General features: G+C 42.6%; 1 protein-coding gene across 2 annotated transcripts in view; it reads left to right on the top strand.

Moving 5' to 3' along the window:
* Window positions 1-25,351, top strand: part of znf462 (zinc finger protein 462) — a 47,530-nt gene that overhangs the window by 9,573 nt on the left and 12,606 nt on the right. For both annotated transcript variants that reach the window (XM_023419666.2, XM_087177445.1), the window contains exons 2-7: window positions 11,064-11,323; window positions 11,552-16,788; window positions 17,462-17,596; window positions 20,261-20,643; window positions 22,374-22,492; window positions 24,262-24,459. In XM_023419666.2, coding sequence (XP_023275434.1) covers window positions 11,104-11,323; window positions 11,552-16,788; window positions 17,462-17,596; window positions 20,261-20,643; window positions 22,374-22,492; window positions 24,262-24,459 — 6,292 coding nt within the window. In that variant the 5' untranslated portion in view covers window positions 11,064-11,103. The remainder of the gene's footprint in view (window positions 1-11,063; window positions 11,324-11,551; window positions 16,789-17,461; window positions 17,597-20,260; window positions 20,644-22,373; window positions 22,493-24,261; window positions 24,460-25,351) is intronic.

The following is a 25,351-nucleotide window of genomic DNA, read 5'->3' as shown; positions in this document are numbered from 1 at the left end:
TTATGGGATAATGGTAAATGGGAAAATGTACAGTGGTTTCAGAAAGTATTCAGACCCCTTCATTTGATTGAAGTCCACCAGCGGCAAATATAATTAACTGGACATTGTTTAGAAAGGCCCACACACACACACACCTGTGTATATAAGGTGCCTGTGATAAACCTGGTGAGGCATAGATCACAGCAAGGGTATAAAACCGTTTCTTAAGCTCCTGGGTGTTGTGGCCTTAATGATTGCGAAATGGAAGAAGTTCAGAGCCACCAGCACCGTCCAGCTAAACTGAGTAAGTGGGCAAGAAGGTTTCGGTCAGGGAGGTGACCGAGAACCCAATGATCACTATAACAGAGCTTCAAAAGGTTTTCCTCTGCAGAGATGGCAGAACCTACCGGAAGGATGACCACCTCAGCAGCACTCCATGAGTCAGGCTCTTATGGTAGAGTGGCTGATGGAAGCCACTTTGAGTAAAAAGCGTATGACAGCCCACTTGGAGTTTACCACATAGCATTTAAAGGATTATGAGAGCACGAGGAAAAAGATTCTCTGGTCTGATGAGAAAAAGATTAAGGAAAGGGGGGAGGGGGTCTCAGTGGAAGTGAGGACGATCAGAATCAAGGGAAGGATGAATGCAGCTAAATACAGAACGGTCCTTGAAGAAAACCTACTCCAGAGAGCATGTGACCTGAGACTATAGGGACTCGACCTTTCAGCACAATGACCCTAAGCATACAGCCAAGACAATGCTAGAGTGGCTTCAAGTCTGTCACTGTCAGTGAGTGGTCAAACCAAAACCCAGACTGAAATCCCATGGGAACATCTGTGGAGAGACCTGAGGATGGCAGTTTGGATGCTTCCTGTCCAATCCAATGGCGCTCGAGAGGATCTCTGAGGAAAAGTGGGAAATGGCAAATCCAGGTGTGCAAAGCTTGTTAGAGACATAACCAGGAAGACCTGAAGCAGCAATTGCTGCTAAAATGGCTCCTACAAAGTATTTCAGTAAAGGTCTGAATACTTTTGTAAATGAGAGATTTCAGTTTTTTATTTATTTATTTTATTTCTAAAAACATCTTTTCATCGAGTGTTGACTGGTGGGCAAAAATGACAATTTTATCCTTTTTGAAATTAAATAAAGTGATGGGATCTGAATATTTTCTGTAGCCACTGTAGTTGAACAGAAAAAGAAAGGTCAGACAACTGGTGAGGTTGTGTTTGATTACTTATGAATTCAACTTCTCATTTGTAGGATGAAAAATGTTTTATTTCTCTTTTTCAAAATGTATGTCACCTCGCTTTAATACAGAGTACTTAGCTTTACATTAGATATTCCAGATGGACTTGGGGCTTCTGATGAAGAAGTGCTAGAAGAATGTTTCTGGTGAAGGCTGTTAGCTGGTTAATGGTTGACCTACTTTTCTGAATGCCATATGCTTCCTGAAACAGATTTGTTGTCAGATTAACGCCAGCGTTTTTAGTCAGGTGGCAGATAATATCTCATGACAATGTTGATGATTTTATCCACTCTCAGAGACAGTTTTGGACTTTTGGCCCGTCCACAGTTGCTTGATTCATCATTAACATGATGTGGGCTCAGCATTACCCTGATGAGGACCCAGATGTGTAGCTGCATAGCTGGTGATTTAGCTGAAAAGATGATTAATAATGCTTTTCAATCTGCCATTTTTGTTCATCATGTTGACCTCAGAGACCAACAACTAAAACGGAATTTATAAAAATGATCATCCGAGTTGGAAAGTACACCGAAGTCTGGGTTTAATCTAAACTTAAAATAACTAAAATCAAAATATTATAAGTTGAAATGTTTTCCAACGATCTACGCGGAGATGTGTGATGGCATTGCTGTTGTATTTCCAGCTCTATTTTGGTCTTTTCTGTTGTACTTAATGCCATTCCCATCCCTTTCATTCCATTTCAGCAGATGTCTAAAGAATGTTATGACAAAACGTTCATACTGAACATTATTGATTCCTCACATCTCCTCTGAAAAGGCCTGGTCCATTGATCGGCCAGGTGGGATCGATGTCTCATCTCTGTGTATTCAGTCTTCCTCAAATGAGCAGCACCATGTGATCATTTAAGGAAGCTCTCTGCTCTGAGCAGAGGCGGGGAGGGGAGGGGAGGGGAGGGGAGGGGGTGAGAGTACTGTCCAGCTCACTGTTCGTGTTATCACACGAGAGCCGCAGCACAGTTGCATTGAAACAGATATGCTCATCAACACCACAGGATATCAGTCTGTCGGTGTTGAGATTGTGGTATTGTAAATGAATTTCAGTATCAAAATCTATCAGATTAAATTGGGTTATAAGCATATTATTACACATTTATATGCATGTAAAAAATAATGAAGGTGCTCATCGGAGTCCATGTACCGTATAGTACTGTTCATTATTTTTTGGGGGATTTTTTTATCATACATCCTGACAGGGACAAGAGTGTGTGAACAAAATGTTCTGACCCGTGATGGTTGTTGAGACTTTCGCTTAAAACCACAAATACCAACGTGAGTGGTTTAAAAACGCCACCGCGGGCTGTGGGCAAACTGTGATTGGCATTTCTCAGTATTGTATGATCGTTTAAATAAATGGGAAATGAGTGATTGAAGAAAATTAAAAGATTAATTTATAATGAAAGTGATCCGTCTTTGCAACCCCAGTGTCAAAATCAGCAGCTCATTTACTTTCCTCCTCACTGTTCATCACTCTCCTCGCTGCTCGAAGACCCTGTTTACTGTAAACGTTGGTGCATTCTCTGTAGCAGGAAACCTAATGGTTTTTTTGGGGGTCGGGGGCAAAGGGACATAATATTGGTGTGAAAATAAGTTCAAATTGATTTGATTTTCATGAAAATCTGTAAAATAAAAACAAAAAGCAAAATACACAGCGCTGACATATCTCCTCTTTACATGCAGTGTTGCGGTTGTTGTATCTGTCAATATGTTATTCTTCAGTGAAAGGATGAGGCAGCAGCACAGTATTGGACTATGAAGGTCAGTCAGGTCGGACCAGCTTTTCTCTTTTGAACCAGTGTTGTTATCTGCTACAGTGCCGACAGATAAAAGCCTAACTGTGAGCCAACAAGGGTGTAAGCTGCATGCAGGCCAAAGAATTGCTACAAACCAGATTCAGTTATTTTGGCTGGCTTGCATTTGGGGGCACCATTCCTAATCTCAACCAAAATAACTTCCAAAGCGTGTATTAAGAAATTCTCGGGAGATCCTTTTTAGGGAATAATGCTCTGTGACATATTCAGCCCCCGTGGCTTTAATGTGTGTTCTGAGACCTTTCAGGTGAGGCTAAGCCGTGAAAAACCCAAGACAAGTTGACGCTGGAGTTCTGCACTCTCTGTGTGCATTTGAGGTGGTGACGGTGCCCGGTGACTGTGTGCATGTGTGTGTGTGTGTAATCTGTCTCGACCGAATGTTGTTTGTGCATGGCAGTGAATTTAGGTACAAGCACAAATGGCTGCGCGTTGGCCGATAGTACAGATGTTACAAAGGAAAAGGAAGAGTAAAGAAAGCGGGAAGCACCAGACCACAATTTAGAGCCACGGCAAAGGATCTGAATACTTTTGCAAACAAGAGATTACTGATTATTTCTTTATTGATCAACTAATCGATTAATGCGCCAGTGATTTCAGTCTAATCGGATTAAGATCATCATAAATATATTGTATTATGCACCAAATTAAGTCTGTCAAATTAAATATGTTTCATGATTACAGAACTAGTTTCCGTTTATGTTTCTGGGGGGCAATTTTTACTGGGTTTGTAACAGATGACTGTCAAATGTTTCACACAACAAAAGCTGTAATATTGTAACTAATATTGCACGTTAAATGTCTATGTAAACGAGTGGAGCTGCAAATTATCTTGTTGCCTGGCTCTAATAATGCAGTCACCAGGTGTAGATGTAGACTGTCAAAGCATTTCGCAGTCTCTCAGTTGTATCTGGTAAAGAGAATGATTAAAGATTTGGTGCCAAAATAAATATTTCTTGCCGCTGCTTGACTTGGCCCACACTTGCATCAGCAGATGTTGGATTTCAGGAGAATGATTGAGCCTTCAGATCCGAAGGTTTTAAAAGGCTGCGTCGAGGTTTGTCATTCTGTGATGAAGAAAATCAACTGAGAGGTCCTTGAAAAACATCTTAAAGTTTTGGACTGTTTGTCAGACTAAGCAAGAAGTTTGAGAAAGTCATCTTGGTCCACGGAGTATTTTTCTTTTTGATAAATCAATCAATTCATACTATGAAAAAAGAATCAGCAGATTAATCAAAAACATTTGATTGTTGCAAGCCCGCTGCAGTGCACGTCATCGTTGCCACCAGAAAAGATTTTGCTCTGGTTTTCAGTTGCATCAGTTCTTATACAAATGCAGTGCCTCATACTATACACTCTTCAATCTCTTTTAAAGATAGTTATTATAGAAGTTATGCAATTAACTGCTCATTGTCATATCTACTCTTTTTGACCAAATATATGCCTTATATCCCTCAATGAATTCTTTTATTGCAGTATCCTGTCATAAGTCGACATATTTCATCGCAGAAAGCGCCTAAAAGTGGAATTATGTGTCAAGTAAAAGACAGGTGCGAATTATCACAGTGAGGAAAATGTTGGGATGGTGGGGAGGACACTGAGTAAAGGGAAAAGCACTGATTTTTGGCACTGATGTGATTATTGTGCCTGTGAAAACCGCCCCATCACAGAATGTGAATATTACTTATTTACACAGAGACTCGACGTGCCAGCGCGCATAAGCTGCTGGTTATGAACCTGTTTGCTTTACCAGGGTGGTATGCACAAGATGTCTTGTCTCTAGTGATTTATCTATGATAAAATAATCAACCTGAATCCATGTGAGCAAACCAACCTCGCACCAGCGTGGAGCACTCCTACACTAAAGTTTATTCGTATACACCTACATGATCAGTGACCATATAGTAGTTCCACAAACATCTGTACAGAGCAAGAGGATATATAAATACAACAAGTATCCTACCACTTTGAGACCTTGTCATACAGGAGCTGTTTTAACTCCCTGGTCAAACCGAAGTCATAGTCTGTGGCACTCCTGTATTGTATTGCCTGATGATATGGGCTGTGTTTTATTTGGTGCTTGAGCAACTGCTAAGCACACTATCAGATCCGGTGTGTTGGGTTCTCCAGGGCTGCTGACATCAGAGGATGGGAGTAGCCATCTTGATCTCCAGCTCTCTATCTCCTGTTTGTGCAAGAGGCCAAATTCTCAATGGTCCTGTGACGCAACGGTTTCTGCTCCTCTGCCGGCACAATGAGATCTTTCTCTGCTGTCTCTTTTTTTTTTTTTTTTTTCTTGCCGTCTTCTGAGTCAACCTGGTGAACGCAGTGGACTAAGGAGATCAGAATTTGAAGTATTATGCAGTTACCTTTGCACTTCTCTCGCTCTCTCTTTCTCTCTCTCTCTCTCTCTCTCTCTCACTCTCTCTCTCTTTGTTTTATAACTTTCTTGAAACTAAAAATGTATTGATTTCCCCCTGATGTTGTCATCTCATCTCAGCAAAAATCAATTTCCGTGTCTCTGGCTACCTGCTGTTGTTGCCACTGTATTTTTCCTTTAAAAAGCGGGCTGTCATTTTCAATCAATGGGTCATTAATTATTGAGGCTGCGCAGGTTGACAAGATGCATGTCCTGTCTTGTTTGCTAGATAAATTATCTGTCGCCAGGATGCTGGCCATATAAGAATGTAACACATCCGCAGATTTCTGTCTCCCCGACGGCATGAGATGGTAGCACTAACCAACAGTTAAGGACAAAACCTCTGTACTCCTAATCAGCTTAATGCTGGCTTATTCAAAGGCCCTCTTTCAGACAGAGCAGCTGCTGTCAGCCAGTTTGAGTAGAGGGTGTGACTGCTGGCAGAGCTCACCGATGCAGAGAGACCGGTTGGTGATTAACAAATGTCAGTAGACTTTGGAATCTGGGGAGCCCTGTCTGATGGCTTTGTCCTCTGTTGCCTACCAGTGAAGGTCTTCCAGGTGGCTCCGTCATGCTCTCTCGCTGCCTCCCTTCTCCTCCCACCCTTCCCCTTCAGGCCAGCTCTCCCCTTCTGCTTCTCTCTGCCCCCTCTCTCGTCTTCTCCTCAGGGCTCAGGGTTGCAGAGCTCTGAGATAAAGAAGTTCAGACATGCCTCACATTTTTAGACCCCCTTGTGGAAAGTAGTTGGCAGCTCCTACAAAACGCATTTGCAGTATGTCTCTTCCACAAAGTGTTGGTGCACGCCGCTCGCTCTGACCTATTCTGTCTTTCTTTGGAACACGGATTCGAGCATTTCTCTGAAAATCTCTTGATGTGAGAGATAATTTCCCTGAGAAATGAAAGGACTAGGCAAAGTCGGGCTGGCAAGAGTGTGAGATGTTTTCTGCTGAGCAGTGTGGGCAGAGGGCTTGGGTACAGTGCAGTACATCTGGCAGATAGATTTCTGTCAGCAGCTCTCCAGTGACAGGCTGCCTGCCTTTGAGGAAGAGGATCAGATCTGTGGGTCCATGTTGTGTGCTGGCTGAACACCTAAGCGCACATAGTCAGCTCCTAAAATGGCTGCCCTTGAAGCTCAGCTCAGAGGAGGATCTGAGCAGCTCAGTCGCTGCCTGTTAGAGCCCCAGCTGACTAGATGAAAGCAGTTACACAATCTCACCCATTAACTTGGTGTGGCGTAGGGACTGACTGGCTGAAAAGACACAGCCAATTCTAAGGCAGATGGTGGTTGTGTAGGAGGCTTTTTTTTTTTCCTCTCTGGGCATTCCTCTCCCCTCCTTCTCCAAAAGGATTCTCTTCATATCCATGTCAAGGAACCTGGCATTAGGAGGCAACTTTGTTCAAAACTGCAGTGAACTGCCAAGAGAGCAGGGTGGGGCCCCGTGGTGAGGCTGTAACCTGACCCTGAACAACAATGGATCCCCTGGTTGCTCGGGGACATACTGGCGGCTTGGCCGGCTCACATGGAGCTTTCCACTGGCTGGCCAGTTGGGTGTGGGAAGCAGGGCGGGATTCCCAACTGTCCCTGGCTGGATCTCACTTGAAATTTCTTGGTTTCAATGTCCAGAGCAGTGGTCTGAATTTCATAGTGGCACTGAGGCTGTATTTCATTGGTATCTCTGATCAAATCAAAAATTACCTTGTAACACAATTTCCAGTTTCTATTTTTCTATTTATTTATTTTTTCAGTTTTGCGTATTGTGTCAAGTATTTCCTTGTTCACACTAGCAATTAAACAAGTTAAAACAAGTAGTCTTTATATCAAAGTTAAACTCCTTAAAGTAATAGATAATAAAAGTAAGTCACGGTGGACAGCTTTTTTAAAATAAAGGATGAAAATCGATGCAGCAGAAAATCTCTTTTATCCCACACATTCTTCTTGTCAAAACCGGATGCCTATATAACCCACAATGCAACTTCACCGCCAACAGTTTGGTCGGAGATTCAGGTGTGTTATGCCAGTAGTATGAAGTGTAGCCTCGAGCTGCTGACTGAAGCAGAGATAAGGAGCAGGCTACAGAGGTCTGTTGTCTTCAGCCCCTGAAGAACACTGACTCAAGTGACATCACCTGAGGCACTTTATCAGATTTAGCGCCTATGTAGACAGCATCACACTGAACAGGATAAACATGTGATCTCCATAAAGTTTAACACCCAAATGAGAAATACATACTTGCGCCACGCTTGCCGACTCATGCTGCTGTTGTGTGATAATTCAAATACTTGTTAAGAATATAATTTTAATTTAGCCGCAAACTCAAAGTGTTGATTATGATAGTGTTATATAACTAAAGTATAGGTTCACCTCTTTTTTTTTAATCATTTATTATTATTTTATCATTATCATTACATTGTTATTTCATTGGGTATTATTACAGCCACTGATGAAGCCTCCTCATCGTCTGGCAGTTCAGCAGGAATAATGAAGAGCTAATGGCAGTAGTGAGATTGGATTTAGTCAGGCTCTAGACATGAACCATGATGTACTGCGGTGTAGATTTATTTTCTTTTAATTAAGAACAATGAATCAACACCATTAATGGAATACACAAATGTACACAAACGTAAACAGTACAAACAGTTTTAGTTTGGAAAGTGTGTGTTGACATTTTAATAGTAAATTAAATTTAAGTGTACTTAATTGAAAGTAGTCTTCCTGCGGTGTAACATGTCAGCCACCTGTTTCTTTCCATTTCCTCCTTACGTTATATTGTCAAGTCAAGTTGTACAATAAAGGCAAAAAAAAAAAATACTAAAAATACTAAAAGGTTTTTACTTTGTCAGTCCACAAAGGAGTTTTTCACAAACCCAAAAGAAGGTTGTTGCATCCTCAGGCTTATGTTCTGGTCCTTTTTATCAGATACAAACACAACTGACACGCAGTGTACACAGTGTTTGTGTGTGCATGCCACTGGTGTGTACACAACCTTCCATGTGTTCACTTCATTGTTGTTTTAGTCTTGTATTTCGAGTTTTCGTTTTTTTCCCCAACTGAAATTGGAGGGGTGGACAAAATAAAGGAAACGCCTGGCAATCCATCATTCAGAGCAGCTGTAACCCATCGTGACATGCTGTCACAGACGGCCTGAACTGTGCGAAGGATTACATAGGCGAAAGCGTCCATAGTGTTCATGAAAGCACTCTTAAACTTACTTGGTGGTTTGGAGGTATAATCACCTTGAAATGTGGAAACACTATGAGGGACCAGTGTTTGTATAAGAGGGCGCACCTGCTCCTGTGCAATGGCCTCATATTGTAAGTGTTGGCGATTATGCATCTATGGAGTGCAGTTATCAGATCTAATGAGTACCACAGCATAGGCGTACCCATTCCATTACAGATCCTCCGTATTTACACCAGCTTATGTTTCCTTGTACATTTGCTTTGGGTAGGAACAGTGTCAGTATGGGAGCCTTGTTGTAAAATTCAGCTTTGTAAAACATCTTGTTGAGAATCAGTCTGAGAGGTGCTTATTCACTTCTGTTGTGACTTAACTATTCTGTTAAGTGGCCATTTATTGACTGTCTTTTGGCTGGTTTACTTTTTGTTGTTGCAGTTTGTTTATATTTAACAGGCGGTTTTCCATGCACCTGTACACTGTTTCTTCAGTTATAACTGAAACTCTTTTTGGGCCCTTGCATATACGTACATACAATAAAAATTTGACTCACTTTTTATGGCTGTACTAAGCTTTTACGTGGTGTTGAAGTTTGATGTTCAGAAAATCTCAGTATCTGATGTTTTGTCCTCCAACTGAATCGCATGCACCACAAAATTCCCTATCAGATTTTGTATTTTTGACTTTGATTTATTTCTTTGTGGGTGTGTTCAAAAGAAAGTGTAAAAAGAAAAATCTGATTGGTTGGGCTTTGATTCGTAAACCTGTGCCCTTTAACTACCTATTTAATAACCAGTGTGAGCTACAAATCCTATTCACAATATTTACAGGACAAAATTACAATTGATCAGGAAGCTGTGATGAAAGAGCTGTGAAAAGATGGCCACATCATCAGCTTACATTTTTCTGGCCAAGTCCAAACTGCAGAGGAGCTCAAAGACATAAAGCCTTCATCTCTCAGTTGATTCATTCAATCTTATTTCAGAGCAGTTGATACAATCTGATGGAATAGTCTGCTCTAAATACTGAGCTGTGGAGCTGCTCTCCAGCTGTTGCTTATCCCAAGGTAATAAAAATGGGACAAATCAGCCCATAATCCCTCCTCAGTCCCTCCATTGTTCTTTGAATGATGCTATGGTAAAAAATGGGACCTTCTTAGTATTCAGAGTAACATCAGCATCAGCAGAATTCTCCTCTTTGACATGTTTTGTGGGGCTTTCTGTCAGAGTTTGTAGACAGCTCCAGATGGAAAATCATTTTTATATGGATTTCTATCATGTGATGCTGTCATGATAATGAGACATCGGAAATTTGTGGCAGTTGTGCATCAATACCAAAATACACTGATCAGCCATAACATTATGACCACCTGCCTAATATAGCGTAGGTCCCACTTTTGCCGCCAAAACAGCCTGTAAGTTGTGAGGTGGGGCCTCCATGCGTCGGACCTGTTTGTCCAGTACATCCCACAGATGCTCGATTGGATTGAGATCTGGGGAATTTGGAGGCCAAGTCAACACCTTGAATTTCTTGTTGTGTTCCTCAAACCATTCCTGAACCTTTATTTTGTTCAGTTTTTAAAACATGTTTTGCAGGAACAAAGCTCAACTTCACTTCAAATTTTTCATGTTTTTTTTTTTTTTTTAGGTGTTTCAATGACATATTTGATTTAGACTTCAAGGGCTACATCTTATTTTTATTTTTTCAATATTTCAACTTCAGCTTTTACTTCACCATTTTATCCCTCTCCAACATTTCTCAGCATTTAAGTAATCTTAAAGAATAAATGCAAATTATATTGTGTCTGTCCCCCTCCTCAAGTGCAATAACAGTATTTTATCCAAAAAAGATTTTCCCCCAACAATGCAACATCAGAAAAACTATGTGCCACATCCCTTCAAAGCACGGTCTTGCAAATGCAACCTGAAGAGGCTCTATAAATCTAGCAAATGAGGCTCGGCTTTAAAAAGATATCTTCTGAACACATAATCATAATCGTAAACATTTCTAAGCATTATATTTTTGTACTTGAAATTGTCTTGTTATGTGCAAAAGGTGTGCACTTTGTTCTCAGCAGGAATTGCTATTGGAAATCATGCAATATCATCACCAAGCTCATTTTTATGGAAGGGCCTTGTCACGACACTGAATACTGAAGAATTACATTAGTCCTGAAATGACTTCAGTGTTAAAGCTTTGTGATGGTTCTGTTTATACGAGTCTCTCTGTTATCGGAAATACCCCTTAATTTGCATCATTGATGGCTCCTCTGAATAGTTTAATATGATTCTCATAAATTAATTTTTCTTTTTATTCGCAATCACTAGAGTCAAACATGTATTCTGCCATGTACTCCTGTGAAAATGACATATGTCCTAATGTTTTTTTTTTTTCATTCTCTTTTCTTTCTCTTTGCAGGTTTCCCTGATTTTCCAGGGAGTGCTCCCTCTTTGTAGCGATGGAGGTACTGCAGTGTGATGGCTGTGACTTCCGTGCCGAGTCATATGATGACTTGAAGACCCATATTCAGGAAGTGCACACTGTTTTCCTGCAGCCTGCAGATGCAGATGAGTCTGACTCTCTGAAAGACGAGGACGAAGACGAGGAGGAAGAAGAGGAACATGAGGACTATGAGGATAAGGATGACAAGGATTATACGCCTCCTAAAGCTGGAATGAGTATGTCTACCACATTAATTCCGATGTTACTGTTAATTTGTTGGGGATTAGGAAACACTCTCTTCAGAGAACACTTTACAGTAGGATGATCGTATACTTTAGTGAAGAGCATAAAAATGTATTGAGTTGTGGCTGAATTTATTAACAGAAATCACAGAAGGACTAAATAATGGCAGGAAAATGTTACTGTTTTACTATTAATGTCTCATATACTTTCTCTTTTTTCAGGCCCCAACTCTGCTGACAGTTCCAACCAAACGTCACAAAAGCAGACCGCTGAAGCCCATCTGCCGTTTTACCAGTGCAAGTTCTGTGTCCGTTACTTCAGATCAAAGTCATTCTTAAGAAACCACACCAAAAAAGTGCACAATGTTGCAGAGGAAGATCCAGATGCAAGTATCTCCTCACCGACAGCTAAGCAGCCCAGCTACACCGTTGTAATGCACAACGACCATTCAAAAGTGTACTCCTGTCAGTATTGCACGTACAAGTCTCCACGCAGAGCGAGGATAATGAAACACCAACTAATGTATCATAGCAAAGTTCCCTCAGAGAGCACTGGAGATCCTTCAGAATACGCTGTGACTGCAGAGGAGTCTGACTCAGCCGGTGGACTCATGAAGGGAATGTTTGCCTGTGAATGGTGTGACTATCAGACTGACCAGAAGGACAGCTGGACTAGTCACGTGGTGAAGGAGCACAGCGACAAGGTCAAGATAGTTTCCTGCATTGCGGAGCTGGAGGGGGAGGCAAGTGCAAACTCGCCCAAGCCAGATTCTCCCTCTAGCCCGACTAGATCAAAGATGAGCTTTGCTGATGTTCGCGGGAAGGAGGAGGAGGAGGAGGAGGAGGAGACGGGAGAAAAAACACCAGAAAACACAGCGGAGAAGTCAGTCCCAGACATCTCATCCTTTCAGTATGCACAGATTAGTGCAGTAACACCCAACAGCACAGGTTCCTCTATTTTGTCCAAGAGGTTTGCTTCATCTGATGCCCCCAACAGTGTCATAGAGATGGATGCCAACTTACTCAACGAGGAAGACTCTAGGAGCAGCTTAGAGGATGATGACGATGAAGAGCTGGGCGATATAGATGATCCCAGCTACACTGGAACCCTGTCAGCAGACGCAAAGCAGCTTTTAACTGATGAGGATAACAAATTGCTGGAGACTAAAGGAATACCTTTCAGAAAGTACATGAACCGCTTTCAGTGCCCCTTCTGCTCCTTCCTCACCATGCACAGGCGGAGCATTTCCCGCCACATTGAAAACATTCACCTTTCTGGCAAAACCACAGTGTATAAATGTGATGAATGCCCATTTATTTGCACCAGTCCTCTTAAACTAGGCGCGCACAAACAGAGCCACAGTTCCTCAGATTTAGAGACCATGGACCTAACGAGCGATAGTCCAGAACCTCAGAGTGAAAACGCTGAAGAGCCAGTGAATGGGGGTAACGTAAGCTCCAAAGTCAATGGAAAAAAGACAACCAGCACATCGAACGACCAGCAGAACCCTCATCGCTGCACGCTCTGCAGCTTTTCCACCACCACTCTGAAAGGCCTGAGGGTTCACCAGCAGCATAAGCATTCCTACTGTGATGACCTAGATCCCTCTGTCTTTGAAAGCCAGCTGACTGACCAGCCAGACTCTGAGGTGGACGCTTCTCCAATCTTTCTACAAAAAACCCAGACCTCCATTTTAGGGCTTGCCACCAAAAAGCCCCTAGTAACAGGGAAAAGAGCCAGGAAGTCCATTAATGACTTGCCTTTGGACTTGTCCTCGGTCAAGAAGCGAACTAGAATTGATGAAATTGCGAGTAACCTTCAAAGTAAGATAAGCCAAAGCCAACAGGACATGATCATAAATCTGGATGACATGGATGAAGAAGATGCAGGAGAAAATCACACCGGTGCTGATAAAGAGGGGAGAGACCATGACAGCCAAAACCCAGTTTTTACCTACAACACACAACAGCTTCATGGGAGAGAATCAATGATCTCTCACGAGGGAGGCAGAATAGGGAAAAGAAAAAGCAATCCCAAATCAAAACCTAGAAACATTCCTATATCACTGACTCTCTCAGATGATAGTGAAAACATCTCTGCTGATCCCACTGACGGCACTGTCCAGGAGAACGCTGAATATTCAGAGGAAACCGGAACTACACGTTTCTACTGTAAACACTGTGATTACCACAACAAGTCGGCTCGTAGCGTCAGCACCCATTACCAGAGGATGCACCCGTACATCAAGTTCAGCTTTAAGTACATCCTGGACCCCGAAGACCAGAGCGCGGTCTTCCGCTGCTTAGAGTGCTACATTGAATACACAAATTACAATGATCTACACCAACACTACATGGATCACCACCCTGAAGCAAGCAACGTGCTCAACTTCAACCAACCGCATCTGTTATACTTGTGCCGCTTTTGTTCATATACGAGCCCCAATGTCAGGAGCCTAATGCCCCATTACCAAAGAATGCACCCAACAGTGAAGATCAACAACGCCATGATCTTCTCCAGCTATATCGTGGAGCAGCCCCACAAAGCAGGTGAATCGCAAACTCTGAGGGAAATATTAAACTCTGGCCCCAAGACGTTTAACTCGGCCACGTCGACGCCCAGGTCCTCCTCCAGCCCGGTGCTGAAAACCGTTTCCAAGACCCCTGAAGCTAGTGCTGAGGCAGACTCTCTTAAAGAGGCCATGGGTGGTAACGTTGTTGTCTACGATTGTGACGTGTGTTCCTTTGCTAGTCCCAACATGCACTCTGTTTTGGTGCACTACCAGAAGAAACACCCAGAGCAAAAGGCGTCTTATTTCCGTATACAGAAAACCATGAAGGTCATGTCAGTGGATCAGTCGCAGCCTGTAGCCAACTCTTCGTTTAACCTCAGCATGTCTACGCCGCCGAAACAATCAAGCGCAGCACTGTACGGATCAGATGAAGAAATGTACTACTGTAAACACTGCGTTTACAGCAACAGATCCGTTGTTGGTGTGTTGGTCCATTATCAGAAAAGACACCCAGAAGTAAAAGTAACTGCAAAATATATCAAACATGGCGCTCCCACCCCTGGTTTGATGAAACTAATGGATGAATTGCAAATTGCGGCTCCCAAACAGTTTTTGAAGCAGTTTCAAAATAATGGTCACGATGGATCGAACAACTCGAGCCCTAAACCGGGAAGTGGTGATAAAGGTGAGGATGAGCTGTTCTTTTGTCAGCACTGTGATTATGGCAACCGCACTGTAAAAGGAGTGCTCATTCATTACCAGAAGAAGCACAGAGAAACCAAGGCCAACGCTGACCTCGTACGTCGTCACACTGCAGTTGTCCGGAGTCAGCGTGAGCGTGCACAGATGGTTCAGTCGGGTAGCGTCTCTTCTGCCATGATCCCAGCCCCTCCTGACCCTGAAACCGCTGCGCCCCTGCGTAACCTCAAGTGCAGACACTGTTCCTACACATCCCCCTATGTCTATGCCCTGAAGAAGCATCTGAAGAAAGAGCACCCCACTGTGAAAGCCACGGCCATGACCATTTTACACTGGGCTTACCAAGATGGCATACTGGAGGCTGGCTACCACTGTGAATGGTGCATCTACTCCCATGCTGAACCCCAGGGTCTGCTGCTCCATTACCAAAGACGCCACCCTGAGCACAACGTCGATTACACATACATGGCCAGCAAGCTATGGGCTGGGCCGGAAACCACCCAACAACAAGGAGGCAATATGGAAACCAAACATTACAAATGCAGAGACTGCGCCTTTGAGGCCTGTACAATATGGGACATCACCAGTCACTATCAGGCGGTCCACCCCTGGGCCATCAAAGGGGATGAATCTGTGCTGTTGGATATCATCAAAGGGAATGGCTCAGCTGAAAAGATCCACCAGCAGGTCGCCAAAGAACACGTGTCTTTCAACTGCCAGTCTATTGAAGATGATGGAGCGCTGGTCATCGCCATCCCACCTCAAGAAAGCAATCCTCATCCTTCCCACCCACGTCTTTCCATCTCTAACAATCCCTATCAGTGTACTGTATGTCTGTCAGAGTACAACAGTCTCCATGGCCTCCTCACACACTACGGAAAGAAGCACCCAGGCATGAAAGTAAAAGCTGCAGATTTTGCACAGGAGGCAGACATCAACCCCAGTTCTGTGTATAAATGTCGTCACTGTCCATATGTAAACTCTCGCATCCACGGTGTCCTCACCCACTATCAGAAAAGGCACCCGTTAGTGAAAGTCACCGCGGAAGATTTTGCAGATGACATAGAGCAAATCACTGACTTAAATGAAGGAGATGACAAGTGCAAAACTCAAAGGCAGGGCTACGGCGCATACAGATGCAAAATGTGCCCGTACACACATGGGACACTGGAGAAACTCAAAATCCATTATGAGAAGTATCACAATCAGTCTGCCTCTGAAATGTTCTCTCCCTCTCTGACAAATTTCTCTTCTGGTAAAGACACAGAGCCAGTAGCTGAATGCAGTGCTAGTAATCTATCAAGTGCAGCAAAAGTCCAGGAGGTCAGTGAATTGGACCTTGCCCTCTCCCAGTTACCCATCAATAAGACAGAAAAACATGCTGTATTCAAGTGTCAACTCTGCAAATACTTCTGTTCCACCAGGAAAGGCATCGCTCGCCACTACCGTATCAAGCACAACAATGTCCGTGCTCAGCCAGAGGGTAAAAACAATGTCTTCAAATGTGCTCTGTGTTCATACACAAATCCTATACGCAAAGGCCTGGCAGCACACTACCAGAAGCGCCATGATATTGATGCCTATTATACCCATTGTCTGGCTGCTTCCAAGACTTTAAGCGAGAAGCCCGCCAAAGTGATAGCACCCCCGCTGTCAGAGGGAGACAATTCAGAAATGAGTGAAGACCTACGTTTGGCTGTGGAGAGACGAAGGTGTTCTCTTTGCGCCTTCCAGGCCTTCAGCAGGAAGAGCATTGTCTCACATTACATTAAACGCCACCCAGGTGTCTTCCCCAAGAAGCAGCATGCTAGCAAGCTTGGTCGCTACTTTACCGTTATCTATGCCAAAGAACCTGAGAAGATTGCTGTGGAAGAGGAAGAGAAGGAAGTGCTGGAGGTTTCGATTGAACCCGACCAGGACAGAGAGGTTGAGTGGCTGCCATATAAGTGTCTAAAATGCTTCCGGTTGTCTTTCAGCACAGGCGAGCTGCTCTCTATGCACTACAATGACCACCACAGCAATGACTTGAAGAGGGATTTTATGGTGTCGCCCGGTCCTGGGGACGAGGACTCTGAGTTGTACCAGTGTTCTCACTGTGAGCTGAAGTTCCTGGCTCTCCCAGTTCTGGCCAGACATCTACTGAATCACAGTGAGGATTTTCAGAAGAGGGCCATGAGGCAGGAGAGGAGGAAGCAGCTTCTCAGCAAACAGAAAGCCACAGAGCTACTTGACAACAGACCTGACAAGGTGAGTGAAGATACAAGTCTCCCTAAAACCTTGTCAGTCAAAGAATGTAAATCATCTGATGCCACACCTTAACTCGTGGAGGTCAAAAGCTCCCGTGGTTTAAAAACAAAACAGCTGAAAGACATTATCTACCTCTGAGAGTGAAGTTAATTTATCCAAACATGATTTTATAAACACACATTCATTGCAGATGCACCCTAAGTAGTTCAGTTCTTCCAAAACTGAAGTGACGAAATAATTAAAGAGATAATAATGTATTTCGATTGGCCTCTTCACTGTCACCAGGAGTATATAACAGTGCATGATAATGAGGTGTGATAATTAGTTTCATAATTAGTTCATTAAAAATACCATTGATCTCATTTAAAGCACAGTGGGGTCCAAAAGTCTGAGACCATTTTCCCATTCAAGTGAATGTGAAATTTGAGAACAGTGGCAGTGTTATTGGAGATAAGGTCAATCTCATAGAGGAGAGAGAGAGAGAGATAGCAGTGTCTTCTGACTGTGGCAAATACATCAGCTGGTTTAGATTCAGGTAAATTACACTGTTAATGTAATTTAAGAGAAACAGCTTCATTACAAATCACTTTCAAATGCAAATTAAAAAAGATGTCAAACAAAAATTAAACAATAACTTAAACAGGTTCTTTCTGTACTTTTCTTTTCGAAACAGGAAAGCCCTGTAAATAAAACTCCCATAGGATTCAGGTGTAACTTCTGCATAGAGGTGCACCCCACCCTCCGAGCCATCTGCAACCACCTGAGGAAGCACGTCCAGTATGGAGAGGTCAAAGAGGGACATGTCAAGGTAAATGGAGTTGGATTTAGTCTTCAATTTCTTTGAAGCTGTTACTGTATTATATTTGTCTCATTTCAGTGGGGAACTTGCTACATGAATTTAGAATATTTTCATATTAGCTATCCACATATCAATATTAAAACATATATATATATATATATATATATATATACTGTATATTATTCCTTATTTATGGTAAAAATTAAAGTTCTTTTCAAAATATGTTTTTCATGTATAATGGCATATGCTGTTTGCTTGTCTGTAAAATGCATGAAATCAATAATAGTAGAAATAATGATAGATATTTTGGGAAACACATTTCTTTGCTTTTTTGCTGAGAGTTAGATGAGAAGATTGGCATCACATCCATATGTCCGATGTTCATTAAATATGAAGCTTCTGCCATCGGCCTGTTAGCTTAATGTATTGACTGGAACAAGGAAAAGTAGTGCGTTAGAGGTGCTGTTTTTAGAGGTGCAGATTTTATTAACATCAGACAGAGCCAAGCTATCGGTTTCCCTCCATTTCCACTCTTTATGTTAAGCTAAGCTCCCCAGCTGCTGGCTGTAGCTTCATATTTAGCGTACAGATATGAAAGTGGTATCCGTCGTCTCATCTAACACACATCAAAAAAAGCAAATAAGCTTCTAAAATGCCAAGCTATGTCTCAACTAAATTGGGTAGCAACTTCTTCAGAGATCAAACAAATGTACAGTATTCATGAATCACTCCCACTTTAACATTAACAACACTTGAAAGACCCACTCGGTCTGTCCCCAGTGTTTCTGTCTTACTCCTGTTCCTCCTCGCTCTACAGCGATCTCTTTTACTGGGCTTGGGTGCTCTGTTTCCCATTTTGTTTATTACTGACATAGGCTTCTGGGTAGACAGTCTGTCAGCTTCCCCCAGAGAAAACAAGCAATGCTGTCCCATTGCAGTGGAAGAGAGTAGGGGTGGGGGGGGGGGGTGGTTGGAGGACAGAGTGGTGAGCCATAACTTTTAGGGCAGCGGCGGGTAACCATTCCAACATTAGTATTCCACTGAGGCTGCCAGTGAGGGGAACAGGCCTAAGGATCCAACGCCTCACCAAACGGAGAGGCCTGGTTCTTCCGTCAGACGCTCAGTCTGTCTTTTATGTATTTAAGATGAGATGGTTTGGGGCCACTGAGAGTGAAGACGCACCGAACTCACAGTGACAACTGAGATCTGCCAACAAAAAGGGAGCCTTCCTGTTGCGACTTTCACTTTCAGGAATGAAATGTTGCTCTGTGTAGCCAATGGCACTAACCCTGTCAGGGTTTAGGTGGTTTAACTGTAAGCATTCATGGCCTGCAGCACAAAGACCATGTCCATGTACAACATCTCCCACCAGATGGAGCAGACCGTATGTTTTACACATCGCAGAGGGTAAAAATAAACGTTGCTTTTTATAGTATCACGAATACTGTTTCAATTCGAGAGCTGCAATGGTTTCTGATAGAGTTGGATGAAGAACAGGCTGACAGTGCAGTCACGGCAGGCTGGATGGCAAGGTTGGGCCTGTGGATGCCACATCTTATTTATGGCTGCATGAAGTGCAGGGTCAGGTCCTTCCACAGAAAGAATGAGCTTCCTTGAGGCAATAAAAAAGTCATGGTGATTGTCTGTGTGCTTGTGACGACTGCAGAAACCAGCCTGCACTCCAGCAGATGAAGGAAGTAGAAACTGATGGTGAAGTTTTGTTTTGCCTGTTGGTAGATAAGCGAATATGTAAGGCATCCTCTTTAAGCTCTGTACCTGTGCTGTATCCTCTCATTTCTCACATGGGTGATTTGGCCTCATCATCAGGTCTAGTGGCCAGCAGAGGCTTATTAGTCACTCACAGTAAATGCTTGTGGTTTTGGTATAAAGATTTGTTGTTATTCTTTAGAGTTGTGTGTTTGAGACATATATAAAACGATGGAGGAGAGTGTAGGATGATATGTAACAAAGCTTCTGGCCAGATTCAAGATGTCTTGTTCAAATTTTCCTGTCACATTCCATTTGCATAGAGCTATCAACTTAATATCAACTGAGTATCATGTGTCCATAAATACCTTTGGACCACAGAGTCTCAGGTCAGGGCTGGAGCTAGCCGCTGGCTAAACGTACGATTAATGCTCGCCTGTGCCGGACTTGAATAACTTATGTTTTTCACTTTTTCCCAGAACAGTTTTATCTTACACCCGTACGGGCTCACGCCACAGCTTGAAGCAGTTTGGCCAAGTGTTTGGAGTATTTCAGACCAATGTAAAGCTAATGGAAGGTTGATCAGCACTCCAGCAAAAATTTACAAAGAGTAAGAGTAAAAGAATCAGAGCGAGAGAGAGCTCTAACTACAATGTATCTGAAAGTTATTGCACTGATAAAGCATAGACAGAACCATAGGTGTTAGACAGATGCTTAACTGTTGCTTATGCATTGTTGATATGGTGCGTCTGATCCAGTAAAAAGAGTGACAGGTGCCAGATTCTAAGTGATACTTTAATGTACAGCTATGTTTGTCATCTGGTACTACTATCCAGATACATTATCCTTAATCTTACTCCTTATTGCAGTGTCGTGCATCTGCATAATGAAACACTTTGACAAACAAAATCTAACAGGCACAGAAAAGCTACTGAACATCTGAGGCTTCTCCTCTTTGTTTTGCAGCAGGAAGTCAGCGAGGTCCCCCTGACCCTGCCTTCAGAGGGCCTAACCAATGGCGACCTGGAAGGGGATGAAGCAGCTGAAGCAGAGGGCCCGTCCTTGGTTTCCACAGCTTCTGGCGGTGTTGCTGTGGCCGCAGAGACGGTTGATCCAGAAATGGATGCCGTTGAAGGAAGCGCAGCGGCCCTCGTGGCCGTGGTGTCAGAGGGCCAGTTGAAGCAGCGCTTAGCAGCAGGGGGTCACCCGTGTGCCCAGTGCGACCGAGTCTTCATGTCCATGCAGGGACTCAGGTCCCACGAGAGGAGCCACTCAGCCATGGCGCTGTTCAGCAGAGAGGACAAATACAGCTGCCAGTACTGCCAGTTCGTCTCACCCTTCAGGCACAAGTAAGTAGGGAGGAGCAGGGTCTATGATTGACACCTCTAACACTGATTCTACAGTAGCACCCCCTGTGTATTGTGTGCTGCTTTACAAAGAGTAAACTAGAGTAAGTTAGGCAACTTTGCCCAAAGTAAACACACATTTACTACTCTGATTTTTTCTACCAGTGTTGATCTTCCATTGAACATTGATCTGTTCTGATTATTAGACCTGGTTGCTTTGGTTATGTTGGCAACATCAAGTTCAGTTCAATACTGCAGCCAAGACTCACTGAGCAGCTACCCTCTCAGAAATGCAACTGGTGCGTCTTTTCATAATGCACCCAAACAAACTTAAGTTGTTTTAACAGAGAAGTCATGAATAATTGTTGCCCATGGCACAAGTAGCTCTCCCCTGTTGCTTTTCATCTAACAGCTCACTGTGGCTGCTCCTTGTTCTATTACTCCCACTGATGAAAAGAATTCAGACCCAAATGCCCCATGTCTTGTTTTGTAGACACAATTTTCATTAACTATTGTGATCAGTGCAAACGTCTGTTTAAAAACACATTGTGTTTCTTTTGGCTTTGCCACAACAAAAGCCACCCTGTGTTTTCCCAGTTGAATATTATATAGGAAATATTTGGTTTGCATCAGCAGTAGTTTACAGCTCTGTTACATACATCATATCCTGAATCCCTTGAAGGCAATTTCGAAGTGTGGGAGTGGCGACTCCACCACAAACAATGAAAACTACTAAAAAAGTGAGATAAATATAAAATGTAAATACATTGAATAACTGTAAAAATGCAAACTATAAATAATAAACAGGGTTTGATTTGATTATAACTTACTAGGCTCATAATGTTTCTGTTCCTGCCAAATTTACTTCAGCCAGTAAAATCTAGCAGGAGAACAAAGCCATGTATTAACTGTGTCATTTCTCTTTGGTGATAGATCAGTAAACCTGCAGCCTTACAATATATGTAGCTGTGGTAGAAGTATACTGTAAACCCTCGCCCCTGTATACCTTACAAGACTTCCACCAGCTGTTCTACAAATCAGCTGGATGTTAAACTCATTTCGTGTAGAGCACAGTTTTACACCATGATCTGTTTACCCTGTCACATTCCCTTTGAATCCTCTTCTTCTCCATCTTCTCTAAGATTTCCTGCCTCCTAGGAGAGCGAGACAAACATTAGACGTAGGCAGACATTTTTGGTAGTGTGATTTGTTTTATCCATCACAGAGACACAGAGCGAAAGGGAAGGAGAGAGTCCTCATCACCTCTGAGCTCCCAGGTGTAATACCTCTGTACTGTATGTGCCCTGACCCAGAAAGAAGTCGCATTCCCATGCCACCTAGGAGGCTGGCATTAAAAACACAGCCACCGTCCCCACAGGCACTCACACACTCATTCCCACCAGGGGATTGTGGGTAGATGAGTTCACCCCACGGCTCCTTGTTCTGTAGTCATTGGAAAATGTGCGGCTGTTGTTTGTGAGGTAAACAGAATTGAGTGCTTTAGATGCTGCTGAAAACCCCGCTGTTGAAATCATCAAAGTGGATGCTGTAGAGTAGAGCTCTGCCTCTTTCTTTCCTGTACCCTATTCTTATCACTTTCTCTCTTTATCTGCTATCCTTTTGTCCTCATTTCATTTATTTTTTTTCTTCTTTTATCCTCTTATCTCATATCCTATCCTCCCTTCTGTTTTTTTTTTTTGTTTTTTTTAATAAATATTTTGTCTCATCGCCAGCCTGGACAGACATGTGCAGTCTCACCACGGGCACCACAAGCCCTTCAAGTGCAAGCTCTGCCCCTTTAAATCTGCCTACGTGAGTCGCTTGAAGAGCCACCTGCATAAGGCACACACAGGTAAAAACATACACACACACACACACACACACACACACACACACGAGAACACACACATATATATATATATATTAAACCACATCTTACAGCCATGACTAACAAGGTATTCCCGGGCCAGAATAGCAGTTTCCTGTTTATCATCCTCCACATAACGATGCTGTGCTTGATTTATCTTATCCAGCATAATGCAACCAGTGGATTAGCTTGAGGAGCAGTTTTACCATTCACTGAGTACATTAGACACACCTAATTAAGCACATCCAAATGAATCAAATTTGGACCCAGATTTAAGCACAAACATATGAATATATTGTTAATATTGTTTATTTGGGAATATGGTGGAGAAATCCTCAGAATGCTACAAAGGTGGAGGCATACAGATGTCTTTACTTAGATGTGATTCTCCGCCTGTGATCGCTTTTGTTTTTTGAGCGAGCCAGACGGCAACATTGATCCAAAGACATAGGCATTCAAAAAATGCAAAAAAGAAGAAAAAAAAAAAGAAAAGCTCCACCTGAGCAATCAATACACGAGCAAAAGAAATAATCGTAGAACTGGCAAACTAGAAAGGCCAATTTTCAGCGGGATTAGTGCTCTCAACTGTCTGATTGGAGCGAACACGAAGCTGCAGTAAGAGTTAACAACTGCAGTGGATAATTGAGACAAACCAATTTTGAGTTGTGATTACATTTGAAAAGTGGAGTTTGGTGATTATATAGACATTCACTTTTATTCTTTGTGGTAAAAAAATATATATATATATGTACATTAAATCTCATCACTGTGGCTCAGTTCTTTGTGTTCTTGCTTCTAGTCCAGCCTGTTATGGACTAGAAGAACTGGCTAATGATACATTTGGATTGATGCATCCACACCCAAGAGCTGGCTTATTCCAAACAATATGTTCTTACCAGAAGCAGCTCGATAAGGAAGTGGCTTCCTTATTAAACTGCTTCTGGTAAGAACATGCTACAGTCAGATCAGATTTGGTAGTAATGGCTTCACTCCTCAGGGTACTGCTTGCATTAAGCAAATATATTCAGCAGAAACAGGAAGCAAGATGCTGTAAATCCCCCCTGGGTAAATTCAAAACTCTACCAAAGCATTTGCCAGAAACATGCACAGTAGCCAAAACGGCATAAGCACAGTCATAAACTGGAGGAGCATAAATCATAATGAAGTACTGTCCTTTGTTCTCACCACTTGCAAAACTCCATTTAATGTTTGTCTTTGTGTCAGGTCAGGTCTAACTGAGAAATAACAAAGAGCAGTCAAATTAGCTAATAAAACCAACATTAGTTTCACATTGTAGCAGTAGTGTTTTTAACATACTGTACTGTTGGTTTTTGTTGGATAATCTACTTTGTACAGTACTTCCAAATTGCCTAAAAGGGAAGTTGAAGGGTTTGAATGTGGATCTGACTTAATATCTTTGTTAATAATTTTGTGTTTATGTCTGATATCTCAAGACATTTGTGTTTGAATTTTGATGAAATTTTGATGAAACTTTGATTAACAATGCAGCTCAACATTTTTCTTTATCAAAATTACACTAATTAGTCCAAGGGGAGTGCTAAATGAGCGCAAGGTGACATATTTGCTACAGCGTGGCTCAGAGGGGAATAGCTTTGTTTGTGATGGAGGATGTGTTTATTGTTACCATGTTTTTTTCTTCACTATCAGTGATTTATAGGTCTCTGCTAACCCTCATCTAATATTCCTTTTGTATTCATAAACTTGCTGACTTGTGATCCCCGTTTGTCTTCCAGGTGAGCAGCACACATACAAGTGCTTGTCGTGCCCCTTCTCCTCCATGACCATCAGCCAGCTGAAGGAGCACTCTCTGAGAGACCACGGTGAGGCCCTGACCCTCCCCAAACTCCGGGCTGCTACCCAGGCTGCTCATGCCACCCTCAGGCCCTCCCGGCTGGCCAGTAACACAGAACAGACTCCCTTGGCCTCAGATGGTATGAGATCATGTGTAATATCACTTAAATAGATATAACGTCATATGATACTTGTCAGGCCAGATTTTTTTTTGGAAAATCTCTATTGATCATCAAAGCAGAATCCAATGTGACACAGAAAAAGAGTCATAACTCACAGACATGATAGACATATTTTAGACAACTTTCTGAGTATGTGCATCTCTGAGGTCCATCGCAGATAAACATCCATAAATCTGCTTTGAAATAACTCCAGAACTTGCCCGAGAATCATCACATTTTTAAGTTTTCTTCAGTATTAAACTAATCCAGTAATAACTAACTATACAGCCATGGGTACTCTGAAAACAGGAACTGCTAGTAGCTAATTCAACAAACTGTTCAAGCTGCCAGTTTTTTAAATTGTAAACAAACCTAGGATAAAAAAATAAAATAAAAATAGACGGGGCTCAAGTTGACACCATAGCAAAGTTTACTTCCTGTTTACATCTCCAAACATCAGCATCAACAAGTCTGTATCTTATTCACTCTATCTGGGAGAGGGTTATGTGCACAGATTGAATAAATTATATGAGAATTTAAGAGTCTGACGGCTCAGATTCGTCTGTTTTCGCCTTCTTTAATGTTGTTATGCGACACTTTTCTTTGCAGAATATATTCCACTGAGGAGGCACCTTCGCTGTAGGTTGATGCCATGCCATGTTTTAGGTGTTTTAGTGTCCGTGCAGCCACTGCTGTAGCTTGCAGACTGTTCTTGGCAGCAGCTGTTACCTTGCTGCTGGAGCTGTGGAATCTTCCCTGGAGCTGAAGCAGGGCAGCATTCCTCAATGCACCAACCACCACTGTCAGCTGTGCCCCACCAAGACAAATGAAGCATTGAGAAAGAGCAGAGCTGACACACTGAATGTCTCTC

This window comes from Seriola lalandi, unplaced genomic scaffold, assembly GCF_002814215.2.
Source record: "Seriola lalandi dorsalis isolate HSWRI2012SDOR001 ecotype SW California unplaced genomic scaffold, Sedor1 jcf7180002054606, whole genome shotgun sequence".
In the NCBI taxonomy this organism is placed as follows: Eukaryota; Metazoa; Chordata; class Actinopteri; order Carangiformes; family Carangidae; genus Seriola; species Seriola lalandi.
The sequence above is the reverse complement of the archived record's forward strand: the minus strand, read 5'-3'. Positions and strand labels throughout refer to the sequence as shown.